A 16,491-nucleotide genomic window follows, 5' to 3' on the forward strand; every position below is an offset into this window, starting at 1 on the left:
CTCAGCTTTGAGGGAGGAGAAGAGTAGTCCCAATGTGTTCATTACATTGGGAGTGTGGGAGCTGTGAGGGGGGCAGGTGGGGGGGTGCTGCCCAGCTCCTCCTTCAATTTTCAAAATAACCTTATGCAGCGATAGACTTTGTCACAAGTAGAAGTTGGAGGCATGAACTCTTGACGATGAGGGCGGTGACAGGAGGAAACCAGGAGGGGGACCAGAGGCGCGCAGGTGCTCCAGTTCCGTCTGGGGCCGTGGAGAGGTTAGGCCACTTCTCTATCCAGGAGGGGCCCCATAGGTGCCCTCATTAAGCAGGCCCCTGTTGCATCGGCTGAGGAGAGGTGCGACTCCTCACGCTGGAAATCCCCCTCCCTCACCTGGCCCCTGTCCGTCTGTCGCAGCTCCTACAGGGAGCTCTCCCAATCTGAATGATAATAAGCAGAACACCAACAATAACCCTGTGCAGGGCTAACCTCCTGTTAGCCTAATGAAGCACTCCAATAAACTAAATCGTCTCTTGGAAAAACAACAACAAAAACAGAACTTTAGCTCACTGACCCAATTCCAATCTGCAGCTCCTTCTTTCCCCCCTTTCCATCTGTTTATGTCTATGGATGCACATCTGAAAAAAGCAACAAATAAAAGTTTGTTGAAAACTTCCCCTGCAGCACGCTGTGACCGAGATTCAAAGGGCAAGCGGTGCTTCATTAACCGCATCCCCATTTACTTTCCATCCCCCCTGAGTCTGCCACAGAGCGGATTAATGTCAATTACCTGTCGTTCTGCAGCATCCACGCCAACAATATGGCGATGCTGCCATACATTTCCCAGACATGACGTCAAAAAGTGGAATCAGTGTGAGATGCAGTTTCAGTTCGGTCCATTTTTTTTTTCAACTGAATTCAAGTTATTAATTTCAGACGTGTAGTTAGATTTTTGCTTAAAGATTTTAGTCAATTTCATAATAGATTCTTGATGTTTATGGGCATAGGCCCAACCTATTCTAACCGAGGGCTCATTAAGCGCACGCACTTCACGTGTTTAATTGATTCCTAAATCCCAATTAGCAAGTGGTTTGGATTACAAGTTTTAAATGTCAAATAAATAAAACAAAACAAAAAAAAAAGGAGCCCGAGACGTTGCCAGATTCATTCAGACAGCCGCGCCGGAACGTGGTTCCTCTGTAAAGAGCCACATTAAAAGGACTGACCGTATATAGTGCAGGACAAAGAAAACACTATCCAGCTCGAGGACCAATGAGGGCTTCCTTTCACTTTTCAATCACTCGTGGTCCTTGCTCGGGATTAAGAGAGGGCTCTTGACTCCGTCTTTGACACAAAACCAGGAGTGCTTGTCTGCAAGTTGAAGAGGGCTGGGGTGGAATAAAAAGCGGAAGAGAATAAAACGTGAGTCCAGGGTTATCGTGTTTAATTGGATTAGATAGTGTCATGTCGAAGCGCGGAGAGATTCACCGGGATAAGCACACAATTACCCAAAGTAGATATTTGAATAAACAAAATCAATTTAAGGAATATGCCTTTTTAAAAATAAATAAATAAATACACAAATAAATTGCCCAACGCGCTCTGTTTCTTAGGAAAAAAGACAAAATAAAAAACGCAAGTTTCTAGTCACTCCGGAGCTGCGCGCTGCGCCCGACTGAGCGTCAAGCAGCGACGGCGATAACAAGGTGCGCGCAGCTGTGCGTGCAGGTGCGCGGCCTCCACCTGCTCAGCGGCGATGAGGGAGGGGGAAGGCCGGTGCGAATCAAAAGCATCGGGGGCTTGATTATGCGGAGAGATCAGTGTTATTCCGCTTATGAGAAAAATAAAAAATAAAATGCGCCGACGCAGCAAACTTTGAATTAAACAAGGGGAATTTACAGAAATTAAGTTTAGAAGTTCAACGACCCGTGGCGCCACCAAGATGAGTGGGGCGTTCACCATGGATATGCATTTTTATAGAGGAAAAGAAGCGTGTCAAACGAATGTTTAAACTGTTTTGAAATAAACCAAAGTGTCAAAAGAGGAGCTCATTTGTGTATTCCGAAATCATTTTTGCAGGTTTTTTTTTTTTTTTAAGAAAACATAATGAACATATCAAACCAACTGATTTTTAGTGCAAGTACCCAGAGTGATAGGAACTCTAAGGATCAGGGTTCCTAAATGTTAAAGTCCTCTTAAAATCAAACTTAATGCAACTCTTGGGATTCTGTTGTAGCTTTGTGGCTGCTCATGTATGTTCTGAAGGATCCCTAAATTAGCTCCAACTAATTGTTTAAAATATATTCTTACACGTCAGATGGTGAATATGAATATCTAGTGATATTAGATAAAGATGATCTGAGGTTGCCTGAACGAAGACTTTGACTTGAATTCTCAACAAAATGTTTAAGTACGCTGTAACCAAAATGGAGCAGCTGTTGTTAGAACTTAACCTTCCTTGAACAAGCTAAAATGCATGATTAACATACTAATTACTAGAATGGCTAATATTCCACATCTTCACAAATTCATTTTTATAGTGTGAAGGAGGCAAGCTCATCGCGGTCCGAGCACAATGAGAGCTCAGAGAAACCCCTGCATCAGTAATGCACTGACGATAGAGATTTAAATCTTTACGTGATTCTTCTTCAAACTGTCAAGGTGCGTGATGGACGAAAAGTTTTTTCTCACGGAGGAGAGGAGGACCCTACAGGAAATAAAATAATAAAATATTGACTATATATGTTACAACCGTCTTCTTTCAATCAAATTTGTAGTTGGAGGCAGGTGTTACACTGCGACCTCACCTCCTTGTCATGTGACCACACACCTCAGCTGACGTCTGCCTTTTATTGGTTACTCCTGCACCACCCCTCCACCTCCTCTGTCTCAACTTTGACCCATGCATGTGCGTTCAGGAACAGCGGATATTATGCCACTTTTATTAGTTCCATTCCATGACTTCAGTTGAGAGGTGTTACATCGGGCAGAGTAGTATTTTTTTTTTTTTTTGTCAGGCTGCAGGGAACTAATTAAAAAATAAAAAAAACAATAAAAATCGAGGTATTCTGACAATAAAGACGACTGAAATAATACACACGATAGTCAAACGCGACTGAAAGAAGAAAGATAAAAATGACCAAAAAGTTGTGGAGACCGTTTCATTACACCACCCCTCTTCCTCCTCCTCTTCCTCACCCCTGGCAACAGCAGACAAAGCGGGCGGGTTTTAGTGGTCTGCGCCGGGCCGGTCAGCCTTTGATCTGGGCCCGTTAAGAAGAAGTGAATCGAGGAGGAGGGGGGGGGTCCACCCAGGAAAGGAGCAGTGGAGGAAGGTAATGTCACCAAGAAATATCGGGGGTTTTTAAAATTTTGTTTGGTTATTTGCTGTTGTCGTTGTTTATTTTGTTCTCAATAATTACAAATAAATAAATAAAATCATATTCGTTTTAAAGGGCAGATAATCTTAAAATTAGGGCGATTCAATCCACGTAGAGCGAAAATTGCTGACAAGAAATCCACACTATAAAATACGAATATGAGGGTATTAAATTTTAGCCATTAAATCTATATTTCTTTCCTAAACATAAATTATGTTAATATAGAAATAGTGTTCAGTAGTGGAGAGATCCTAAAAGCACTGTCTGTTTTATTGGGGTAACAAATCCTGAGCTTTCTACACTGAAGGTCTTGGTTCCGTTAACCTTTAGCATGTCCAGTTTGACATGCTAAAGGTCAAACTGGACCACAGCAGAGGATCTATGATTATATGGGCTGTATTATGAAGGGATGAACTTGGTAAAATGTTGAGAACTACCATCACACTCGAGTTTCTTTGTTGGAGTTTAAATCCAAGTCTAGCTTGCTTAGTGACAATGCTAATGCTAAACTCAAACGTGTTAGCAAGCTGTACTTCTCGACCCTACAGCTGTTGCTAATCCCTATCTTAGCTGTTGTCAGGAAAAAGATTTCTGCAACTTCGCTTGAACAGACTTAAAAAGTTTATTGCTATTTTAGTAGCCTTTAATGCTCAAGTAGCTTAGAAAAACAAACAAACTAAAGAACAATTTTGCTAGCTAACTGAGCTTTCTATAACCTGTGGCAGTTTTTGCAAACCTTAGCTGTAATTTTATGATGAAAACGTTTATACGACAACACTTGAAGCATTATTCACAAGCTAATTCTTACTTTTTTTTTTCTTTTCAACACTGATGAAACTTCAAAGGGTACATATTGTGATTTAGTTGTTTTACTTGTGTCTTTTAGCTAATAACCAATTGTAATTTGGACTCAGAAGACCAGATTCGAATGTGTTGACCTGTGACATGTAGGAACATCATTTTCTTTTTTCAGGTAAACTCTAAAAGTTTAACAGTGCACAGGTTAAAAACTCAATAACAGAGATGGCCTGTAAAGGGCCAAAGAGTTGGTGAGTTAACACTGAAAAGGCCACAGTGGATCATGCTTTTTAAAAAAACAATTTTTTATATATATTTACAGCCTCTTGTGCAAATCCAAAAACATGCAAATAAGCAAAAAAAAAATATATATATATTTTTATTTTTGTCAAACATATGGCAAAGGTAAGTTATAGTAATTACACATTTCTTCTGTCTTTGCTATAAAAAAAGAAAAATAAAGAGGAACATTTAGAGCCCCTTTTAAATCGAGTTAGCAATGGTATAATGTGCCAGCTGACGCAGCAGAGACAGGCCTTGGTAGATTTTACATCCAGGCAAGCTCACTGTTACGGTCATTAAGCAGCTTCACAAATGGTTTATAATCAGAATGAAACATTAAGCTGTATAAAGTCGGTTGCCAGGGTTAATTTTGTCACATATGTGGTAAAAAAAAAAAAAAAAAAAAAAAAAGAAGAAAAAAGAGCTCGCTGTAATATTGTTTAAAAGGCCCGATGGCTCACATAAAAAGCGCCCTTTCTTAACTTCAAAATGCGTCGTTTTATGTCATCTTATGATCCATTTAGTGGTCAAACTTGAAGAACGCAGAGCAGAAATTCACTTTTTTAAAAAAATTATTATTATTATTATTTAAAGCGTTTTAACTTAAAGCTGATAGGAGAAACCGAGCGCTCAGCTGTCCGCCTGAGGGGCCGCGCATGAACGACCCTTCTGTCAGTTTCTCTGTACGGCCTGAGCTTAAATGGCTTCAGCAGCAGCAACTCCGCAACTAATGCAAACAGCGTTATTGGACGTTAATTAGCGCAAGTGAAAAACGTGTTCCTCCCTCTCCGCTCCGCTGTATTAAAATAAACAAATACATAAATAAGTCCTCTCCTCTCAAACTGCGCCACGCGCACGTAACTGCGGCATTTCTTATTGCTTCGGAGTAAAATCTGCCGCTGCAATTAGTCTGTCATACATCGCCATTTAGAAGTCTATTAAAACATCAAGTCATTATTTGAGCATCCCCGGGCAGGAGGGGAGGCGGGGGGAATTAGAAGAAAACTATCTGTGCCGCACGGGTCCCATTTGGATTAATGGGGAAATATGTAAAACATTTCGTTTTAATTTTCCTCTCACGGTGTTTTGCATACGAGCCTTTTCTCTCTCTCTCTCTCTCTCCCTCCGCTGAAGCGCTCATTATTTATGAAAGCAATCTCGACCGGCACATTACCGGGCTATGAAACGCAGCTCGCTGCCTAATTGATTCCCCGTCACATTTTTTTTTTTTTTTTCTGTGAGGTTCTAATCGTGTTAATTGTAATTTAATCTCTCAGGGAATACCGGAGACGCGTATTTAAATAAGACTGCCGAGCGAAGACGTGAATTTGTATTACTGTTAATATTGTTATCGCGTTTATTATATAATAGAAATGTCACGCAGAATTACGTAGCAGAGTCAGACTCGGGTAAATTCCTGTAATCTACAGAGATGTCAGGGTGAAAAACAATAGGAGGAGAGGTTTCTACTGCATTTCTTTAAAAAAAAAAAAAAAAAAAAAAACCCAAAGGAAAACAAAACAAGAAGAAAAAAAAAACATCAACAAAAACAAAGAAACATATAAACCTGTCCAAATCATTTGCTCCTTTATTCTCACGAGGAGCTTACTTTGTTGCAGTTTCCCCCTCCTTCTGCTCTGAGGTCTTCCTTCCTGTCAGTGGGTGGGGGGCACCTGTTGGAGCAGAGCAGCTTGCAGAGTCAAGTTGTCCCGTCAAAGTGGGCTCCTGCAAAACTAAAGTCACTCTGTTACGCTCTGGTGGGCTTGCAGCGTGGGGCATTCACAGCCATGTGAGGCTAACTGGCTTTCTGAGGGCCTTTCACGCACCTCCACAGCACTCTGAATAGGGGCTGTAAGAAATCTGTTTTACTGTAGGAAATAATGCTTTAATTGCCTTACAAATTCACCTGAATGCGGCAACATAAAGCCAAAGTCATTCTCACTAAGTAGGACATTTTTAATTTGACACTTATTCCACTGTGTTGCACCTCAGGTGGAGCGGTGCGGTAAACAGGATTGAATTGGAAAAGACAGTGATGGCAGCTAAAAAAAAAAAAAAAAAAAAAAAAAGGTTGTTGGGTGTACCCAGATTTTTTCCATCCGGGATTCAGAAACCGGACCAGAGCATTGTGAGGGGAGACAGCTGCCTGAACGTTGCGCTTCAAATTATTGCAGTTATTTTGTGTATCTTCAGATTTCTGTAAGTAAGTATGTATTTTTTTTTTTTTGAGAATTTTGTAAGTATAACCAATATACAGTACACAAAAAGAACTAAAGTCAACAACTTTCCTAAAAAAAAAAAATATATTTGGCTATTTAATATCAAAATAATGAATTGATATGCCTTGTTATTTTATGGTAAATATATTGGGCTAGCTGAAATGTGTCTTCGACTGGACATTCTAGGTTCATCACAACGTCATCAGTGAAATCTTAAGCCGGAGCAACAAAAAAAAAAAAAAATGAACAAATGAATACTGAAAAAATGAAAGAATGACAGAAATATAGACAAAATTAACATACAACTATAAATGGTAACAAACTAACATTCAATTCAATTCAGTATTTTTTCTGACTCTTTATGAACTTGGTTTACATGTTTGTGTTTCATACATTCCACCTATTCTTTTTTTATTACTTGATCCCAGAGATCAACTTAACTTATTCATTTTATAACGTATTTGGCCTAAAACGACAAGCACATTTGGATTGAACATTTTTAACTGGAGCGATTTTTAATGCAAATGTGCGAAGGTTTCACAAGCAAGAGGAAAACATTTCAAAGTTAAGCAAAGGTTAGAGAAAAACATGGCAACAATCTGCATTCTCAGTAATCAAGGCAAACTACACGTTAATTGTTTTACAGTTTATACATTTGATAACATCACAGAAAGTCCAAAAACTGCTGCAAATATAACGTTTCAATCAAACAAAACACTTTTTTTTTTCATTAGAGTTTGAAAACAAGCTCAATATGTTCATATGGCAGCAAAGAGTGAACCAGTTTCGAGTCACCGATGTGGCCAATTGCCAGTGCGACGGCTTACTGTCGGGGTCTTTGGCTGGACGCAGGAGCCGTTTCTGTCTCTCTCTCTCTCTTTTTATTTTCTTTTATGTATGGACAGGACTGGCATGGACACCGGGTCTGTCCCAGACACAATACATCATACAGTAAAAGAAAAGAAACATGAAAAAAAACAGAGAGAGAGAGAGAGAGCAGGGATGAGGTGGGGTAGAGGTGGTATGGCGCCTTTCATTACCATGGTCACCAATGGCACTATTAACCATTCGACACCCCCTCAATTATCCTCCCATCCGCAGTCAGAGAGACAAAGCCTCGGTCCTGGTCTGCTGGAGCAACATGGCCACTAATCTGTCTCTCCTCGAACATCACACCCACTTCACAGCCTCTGCGAGTCAGACAAGTGCTCCACAAAGACCCCTTTTGTGCTTTCATTTGTGACTTCTTCACTCCGCTCATTAAGGAGTTCATTTTTCCTGTTCCGCTGAAGCTATTTTCGACGAACGCTGCTGTAAGCACACGTCGCCCTGATGTAGAAAATGAGTGAAAATGTTGCTGCGCACAATTTACTTTCAGGCCTTGCAGTTAAAAATAAAAACACAAATGAAATTGAGAATTTCTTTCTTTAGCTTTTTTTGACGCAGAAACGCGAGGATGTTCGTGTGAAGGCAGGTGGCGGAGGTCCCGAGTGGAGCTACGAGGCCCGAGGAATGGACCCACCACAACAGAGTGGTGTTGTTTGTTTACCCTTTGCTCCCTTTCCCCCCCGCCTGCCAGGACGTGCTGATGGGAGAGCATTCATCACGACTTTTGAAGCGACGGAGGGTGTGGGCGCGCAGGCTGCACAGTGACATGATGGTGAACGCGCTATCAGAAGAACTGCGCAAGGTTCATTTCCAGAGGACCGCACTGCTCACACGCCACAGCAAATTCAAGCAAGATTCTGATAAGTATATACACGTACATAGTTACATATTCCTGTCATAACACAAATATAGACCATGTTTTCCACTGTAATCTTGCACCGGGGGGATGGTTTGTAAAGTTTCTGAAGTGCTCATTTTGTCTGTGAGAATCCCAGTTTCCTGTCCTGCTTCAGACCTGCGGCCCTTCCGATTATTTCTTCGACACCGCCGCAGCGAGGGTCAGGATGTTCTGAGCCTGCTTCAGCGAGGGCAAGTCAATCATGCTGCCACGGAAGGTGAACGCACCCTGAGGAGAAACACAAACATTGCACTGGAGACGCACGTTTCATACATATAATCAGTTGCAGAAGTCAAAATTCTGTCAATATTTTGGGAGTTAGTATAATAGCATGGTTTTGTTTTTATATTCTCAGACACGAAACTGGGTAGACAAAGGAAGAGTGAAAAATAAATAAATGGATAAATAATATACACACACAAACACACGAAGGGCTCGGCTGAGGGCCGGCTAAGATATGAATCCCTTCGGGCGCTGCCCTGGCAGGGAGAGAGAGGTGGCGGGCAGATTGTGTATTACCTCAGCAGACAGCCCACAGAGCTCGGCACACAGGCTCCAACCATGCACTAAATTAGGGACAATAATATTGTACACTTAATTGGCCCAACTCCCCTCCCCTCACTGTCCTGAGAGTCACCCGGGGGTGTACAGTACGCAGCCTGAGCTATAGAGGTGTGCACACAAAGGATCAGTGTGAGCGTTGGAGCAGAGAAACAGCCGTGTCATCGCAGCGTACGGGCAGCAGAGAGACGCTGGCCAGTTACAGATGGGTCCTGGAAGAGCTGCTCTTTTATGATACAAACAATCAGGCAAGAGCCAGTATTAGATGTTCATGGCATCATACTCTCACGTAAAAACACAGCAGTTTCATTACATTGGGCTATTTATGCAAAAAAGAAAAAAGGAATACATGTAGCATTAATCTTTTATACTGGCTTTTATTCATACACAAATAATTATTCCTGCTGCTGCTGCTACAGTAAAAATAATTACATAGAACCTTTGGATATTGTTATTTTGAATTAGATGCACAGACCTAAAAAACAGCCTGAGCACAAACTAATTTCACTAGTAGTTTTCAAGTGCTTATATGAAAGAATGTTTTAGTTATTTTGTCATTTTAAATTAGCACCTAACATTTCCTTGTTAATTAGTCAGGCTATCTGCTCAGGGAGAGCATGCAGTTGACTTTTTAACATATACATGGCCTCCCAACTGTAGTTTTAATTGTATGTTGCCAAAATGTTTTTTTTTTTAATACAAAATGTTCGGTCTAAAAATGCAAATAGGCATTTCTTAAAAGGAGTGACGGTAGACATACCATTAATTTCAAAACACGTCTGGTTTTTCAAGACCAGAAATGTTTTAAAATAATGAAGTTCAGCTTTCTTATAAGAGAGGGGAGGGTGTAGATGATGAGCAGTTCATAGAAATAAGTAGGGGAGGGGGGAGCTCTGCATTACTTTATGCTTCATACAGCCAAATGAAACAGCTCTGATCATGTCAGGGCTTCAAGACTTTAATCTGTGGGAACTGTGCGATGTAAAATTGTAAGAGTTTTGATCATCAACTTTTTGAATCTCCATCAGTAACAACCCCATGCCTAAATACAATAAATAATACTAAAGTCTTGTTTAGCGTTTAAGGTCGAAACAAAATCATTACAGAGAAATAATTCATGATTCTACATCTATTATTACCTTTCCTTCTTTCTGATGCTGGTCAAAAGCAGCAATGAGCTCCTCGGCCCACTGGACCCTGTCTTGACTCGGAGAGAACTCCTCCTGCACAGCCTGGATCTGCCCGGGGTGAATGACCTGCTTACCTGCAGAGAAACACACAGACACACACACGCACACACACCGGAACATTTAGCTCTTTTAGTCGAAGATGCATGTTTCCCAGCATAATGTTGGTCATTTTTACCCTTTCAGCATTTCATTTTGTTACGTTTATATATATATATATATATATATATATATATATATTTTTTTTTTTTTTTTAAAAAGGGAGCAATCTTCCTGGGGACGTTTCATATCCACCATGCATCAATTGGTACCTGCTTTAACTGTCATTCTCTCTCTTCTGCTCATTCACGCAGTTTTATGACTTTGATCAACATCATCTAACAGCAGGTGATCCCTCAGGTATTTTGTTTCGATTAAGGGTAGTTTAGAACTTCTATGCAAGAGATGCAATATGAATAGGAAGATTAAAAGGTAATAAGAGAGGAGAAGATGGAAATACACAACTGACTTGTCTCTGACTGCATGTCCAAACAGACTGAGGTGAAGCAGATGGGAATGAAACCACAAGAACTTCATAAGCGTTCACTACAGCAAAAGAAAAGTCTGTCGCTAAAAAAACTGAAACTGAAAACTAACAAGGAGATATGTCTCTGTTGGTCACAATCTCACACATACACAGACACGCACGCACAGACACAGCCATCTTCTCCGTTAAATGTGGCCAAAGGCTGCGGATATAATCCCGTGTACATTTGCAGATCAAACTTGTAGTGATAAAGTTGAGGGTTATGAACATGTCTGGCGAGAGCGGCGGCTCAGCGGCAGCCAGCGGGAACCCGACACTTTAGGGCTTAGCTCTGTCGCCAGCAACAAATCCTTCAAGGTGGCAGTGCGGGCGGGCTGCACGAGCGAGTAGGGTTAAAAAAAAAAAAGAAAAAGAAAATCACAGAGGAGAGGGCAGGGAAAATGGGGGGAGGAGAGAACCCAGTTGCTTCATCAAGCTCTGCCCACCCAAGTTAACCCATGAAGAAAAGATCTGGCAAAGATCACATTAACTCTGAGGTGTTTGGTTTGCATTTTCACATCATAGTAAACATAGTACGAAAGCTGGTGGCCATAAATGTAAGAAAGCATTTTTATTGAGAAAGCATGCTATACTACAATAGAATAATTACAATGCTTTTGCTTTCATATTTTTTAACTATTTTTTTCAAAAAACAGACAAAAACAAACAAGAACTTGGCCTATAGCCAACCTATAGGATGGAAAGATTTATATATCAGACCTAAAAAGCTTGACATATTATGTCCATATTTTACCACAAGAAAGTGTATCTTTATGTCAGCCCATCTGCGTATGTATGTGTGTGTAGCTGTTTAGAACAACAAGAGAACGATGGTTCCAACAGGGTCGGCTGGGTGACTCAGGTGGCCTTGGTTACAATCCATTGGTTCTCCTAAAATGCATCATTCACGCCCTGCAGCCAATCCCTGGCTGCCGTGTGGGGCTGGCACCTTATTGGAGGACGGCTATTTAGCAAAGTGCTCTCAGGCGAATGATGGACAGGGTCCTGGGGACTGAAGTGAAATATGGTCCCTGAGAGCAAAGGAATTGTTTTTCTATCTCTAAAAAATGCAAACCAACAGCTCAGACTATATAAGATAGGAAGTTAATAAAATATTTAACTACAATATCATGAAAGATGATGTTTAATTATCTTCTGGTGTGCACATTGGTTCAAAACAATTCTGTCTTAAGCTCCCCAGTAAAGAGCACTGGTGTTCTGTACTCTGCGCTTAATGGGTGCTGCTCCCAGCTTAGGTTGTGCCAAGGTCAATTACTGCACAGGTAGAGCTTCTGGCAGCACCGTATTATTGCTTAAGCACACATGGGCCAGTAATAGCTACTAACCAAGATTATACCGAGTACCCACGGCTTGTACGGCACTAATCCACTGCTTTAAATGCTTCTGCTCCCTTTCAAACTGAACCATTTATTTCATCAACCAGCTGTTTCCCCCTCCCCAGCTTTTCAACCTCATGCACCGAGAGATAAACTGCAAATCTGTCAGGCCCAAACAAATACAAACAATTAACAAAAAGGATTTTCGGTCTATTCTTGCCTAAGCTTGAGGAATCATGTGCTGAGTGTAGCTCTGAAGATGCAGAAATAGGACAGACAACAAAATACACGCGCACGCACACGTTTGACCCTGCAACACATGGGAGGGTGGGAGTGGCAAACAAGGTCACCTGGATGAGTTTCAGTGGGAAACAGCAAGAAGTGCAACCTACACACTGATAAAACATGATGTGCAGGTATTTTGTGTGCTTCGATACGCGCCCTGTGATGAGCAGGTCATTGATTCAATGTCTCTTCTTTGCCATTTTTTTTCCCCTTCCATGGCAACTAATGCCTTGAGGAACTGTAGAAACCAGGAGATTCAGCTACTTATTTTCCCACTTCCAATTTTGACTTCTTGATGGATAAAATAACTGAGATAAAATAATAAAGCTAGAAAACATGGCAAGAATTGCTATGAACACATTCATGAAAAAACAAATCTTCAAACCTTTTCTTAAATAACTTGTTAGAAACAATAAAAACTATTGCTCTGCCAACACCAGTTAGAATTTTGTATATGATCCAACTATATAGGTACGTATTTGACATTTTAAACTAGCAATGAGAAAATATGGGCAAGATTCTTAAAAATGGTGAAATAGCCCTATAACTTAGATATGAGAATGAAACTACATACCAGACATTAACTTCAGCGTCATTAGCCAGCTGCAGTAAATAGCTATGGTTTCTTAGTATGTATAAGGTATAATAGATGGGGCAGTGCTTCCTACTGAATGACATAAAACTGGGTTTAAGGAAATTTGTTAAGTGTGCAACTGAAAATGTCGACATTTTATGAGAGCTAATGCTGCCCCCAAGGATATGCCGCTCTGGACAAAGAGCCACGGCATCAAAAACTGGCACTGACTAGAATACAGACTCCTCAGGATACAGTTGTCTAAATTGTTAATATTTACTGAGAGTGGATGCAGATTCTAAATTGTTCTGTCGTGAAGCACAGATAGATATTATTTTAAGGTGACGTCGTCATTACAAAAGAACAATTCTAAATAGTTGGACATCTTGAGTGCTTTTAGCAGATGAGACCTTTGCAATGTTCTCCCACAGGGAGGATCCAGAAATGATACGGCACGCAATTAATACAACAAAAACTGATAACAACGGGAAGCAAGCGCAGTTATCAAAGGAGCACCTGGAGGATATTAATCATGATTACAGTCAGAGAAAGAGGCAGAACTGTTACCAGTGAAACCCATGAGAGCTCCCTCCTTGGCCTGTAGCCTCAGTCCCTCCACATCTTTATAGTCGATGTAAACCAGGTCGATGGCCTGCAGCCCAAAAGCTTTGGTGGTCACCACCACCTTCTGCCTGGCATAGAGCAGCTCTCTGGCATCCTTAGTCCGCGTGGCACCTAAGGAGGGCCGGGAGGCAAATGCAAGAATGCTGAGGTAGTAGAGTGAGAGGTAATAAATAACACATATAGTGACTCTAAACTTAGAAGGAGGCTTTTTAAATCACGCAACAGGAGGGATAAAGATTCAAATATACAGATTTTCATACAAAACCATTACTTACCTTTCAAAATGTTCACATTTTGTTTGATTACAACAAACATTCAGTTTTTTTTATAAGGAAATTATGTGATGTATCGAAACAAAGCGATTGTTTTAAAGTGAAAGGAAAACGATACATGTATTGATCTCCATCTTCCCTTTATACTCTGACCAACTTTCCTGTCTCTTTTGAAGAAAAGCATCTCACAGCATGATGCTGCCACTACCACGTGTCTATCACCTTTGTGTGTTGAGACTGATGTTACGTCTTGGTTTTCCTGCACTCCGTTTTATAAATGAAAAGGCCTGTTTAGCTCATGGCTAATAGTTTTCCTGTAAACGGTGAACAAGGGCATCGTGGCTGCTTCTCTGATTAATGATCTCCTTACCCTGCCTGTCAGCTTAGGTGAAAGGTGATGTCTTAGTCTGTTTGTTTAATAATCTAACCCTGTTTAAAACTTCTCCGCAGTATTATCCCAGCAGCATCTGGCGTATTCCTCGGTCTTCATGATGCTGATTATCCACTGATGTCATGTGACAAACTACTGAGGCCTTCGCAGAACAGCTGGATTTACAGAGACTAAACTGAACACACATGGGCTTTGTTAACTAGTGAAGCGATTCCTGAAGACAAATGGCTGCACCAGATATTATTTAGTGGTGTACATATGCACGGCGCACGCCACAGTTGTCACTACTCTGCGTTGCCCAATCGGTTTCAAATCCAAACAAAAATATGTCGGTTGTTGTTTTAAAGTCAGAAAGGTGGAAAGGTTTTAGTGGTTTGAATATTTTTTGCAAAGCATTGCACAAAAAGTAACGGTGTGAATATCTAATCTGCTGTTATTTAATTGTGTAGAAATATAAACGCAGAGTGTGACCGACACCTATGCTGGCACAGAAGTCATCGGAGCCAAACACCACGGCGTCATGGTGGAGCCCGGCCCTTGGAGCGAGTTGGCGGATTTCCTCACACACGGCCTAACAGAGAACAAAATACATCAGTATGACAGTTGCAGGAGCAGCCGGACAGAAGAGACACATTTTCAACATCAAAAACACAGAAACAACCACGAGCAAACAAAACAAAAAGGAAAGAAAGACAAAATCTGTGAATTCACCACATGGATTAGTTCTGATGTCTTATCAGGAAGATATAGTCTTGAACTCTACAGTATTTTTGCAAGACTGCATTTTTTCCTTTGTTTTCTCATGTTCCTTTTAAATTATATTTTGACTTGAAAGACAAAATTGTATTTGTGCACACATCTAACAGTACTAATAGGGAAATATTAACTGTTTCATCTGGGAAATTGCTCATTAATTTATTGTTTTGGCCAGAAATCTGCTCAGGGCTCACTAAAAGATTGGAACAAAACATAATTAAAAGCCACACAGGTGTTATAGATAAAAGCGCATTAGACTAGCAGCCACAGTCATGCCTGAAAGAACAAAAACCTGGACTGTCTGTAGTAAAGAGTGACATTTAGTCGGATGTTTTTCAGGCTTTTTTTTTTTTTCATCTTCAAATTAATACCGCCTCTAGCTGTGCTACAGCAAGTTTGTTACCTGGTGTTCAGTCTGGGCGAAAATAAAGGGTTTGTTCAAGAAAGCAGAAACAGGCAAACCCTCGTTCCCCCCCTCCCTTCCCAACCACCAACAAAACACACAGTACACAGGCACATACACGATCATAAACGCAGTCAGAACTAAAAGAAGGGCTGCCAGCTGGTTACTCCCCAAATCTGCTCTCGTTACCCCTCCAAGAAGCAGAAGGTCATGCTGCACTGTTAGGGAAATCTGACTGACTCCAACTGAAATGTCCTAATGTATTTTCTTGCTATGAGGATATTAAATTAGCACTAATTAAGACGGAGGGCATTTTGAGAGGCGGTGGAGGAGCTTTAGATCCTTTTTCTTTCTGGATGTTGTCGAGTTCTCCTCATGCTGATGGAGTCTTTAATCTAAAGCCAACAAACAGCAAAAAAAGACAAAAAAAAAAAAACTCTGACGTTTGCAGTTTCCCTTTTATTTACTCGTAATCTACCTTAAAATTGAGCAGGCCCGCAGCGGTTTCCACGAAGGTGACGAGGCGAACGGGTTCTGTCAGCGTCCGTCCTTTCAAGTTGTGCTGAAACCTGTCAACAAACTGAACACACGGGCAACGTCTCAGGCTCTGCTCATTAACAGCACCCAGGGTTTTGTGACTGGGAGACAATAAAGCACTCAGCAATCGCAATAAATTAATTTACTTGCAGCGCTTTCAGCCAATCATGTTTACACAGTCCAAATAAGTGGGAAAATAGGTTTTTGGTCACACGAGAACCTATTTTGTTTTAACCCTGAGAAAAAAAAAAAATTTCTCATTCCATTTTTTATGTAACCTGGCACTATTTTTAACATTTGGTTGAATTTGTCAGTGTACTTTTATCACTTCATTAATATTTACAAATAACATTAACAGCATAACACATTATAATAACAATAACCTTTATTTCACCAGATAAAAACCTCGCTGAGATCTACAATCTCTTTTTCAAGAGGGACCTGGCGACATAGCAGCACCTTTTACAAGTATCAACATTTACATTCAACCAGAGAAATAGATTTGTTTAGTTTTAAAAGCCCCAGGCACTAGATTTTATCCAGGGGTAGCAGAATA

The 16,491-nt window shown here is 40.7% G+C and overlaps 1 protein-coding gene across 1 annotated transcript in view; it reads right to left on the reverse strand.

Moving 5' to 3' along the window:
- Positions 1-4,562: 4,562 nt before the first annotated feature.
- Positions 4,563-16,491, reverse strand: part of clybl (citrate lyase beta like) — a 66,035-nt gene continuing 54,106 nt past the window's right edge. The window contains exons 4-8 of the mRNA XM_023336782.1: positions 15,877-15,978; positions 14,717-14,810; positions 13,520-13,687; positions 10,144-10,268; positions 4,563-8,671 (exon numbers count right to left, since the gene is read on the reverse strand). Coding sequence (XP_023192550.1) covers positions 8,576-8,671; positions 10,144-10,268; positions 13,520-13,687; positions 14,717-14,810; positions 15,877-15,978 — 585 coding nt within the window. The 3' untranslated portion in view covers positions 4,563-8,575. The remainder of the gene's footprint in view (positions 8,672-10,143; positions 10,269-13,519; positions 13,688-14,716; positions 14,811-15,876; positions 15,979-16,491) is intronic.

This window comes from Xiphophorus maculatus, chromosome 7 (genome assembly GCF_002775205.1).
Source record: "Xiphophorus maculatus strain JP 163 A chromosome 7, X_maculatus-5.0-male, whole genome shotgun sequence".
NCBI classification, from domain to species: Eukaryota; Metazoa; Chordata; class Actinopteri; order Cyprinodontiformes; family Poeciliidae; genus Xiphophorus; species Xiphophorus maculatus.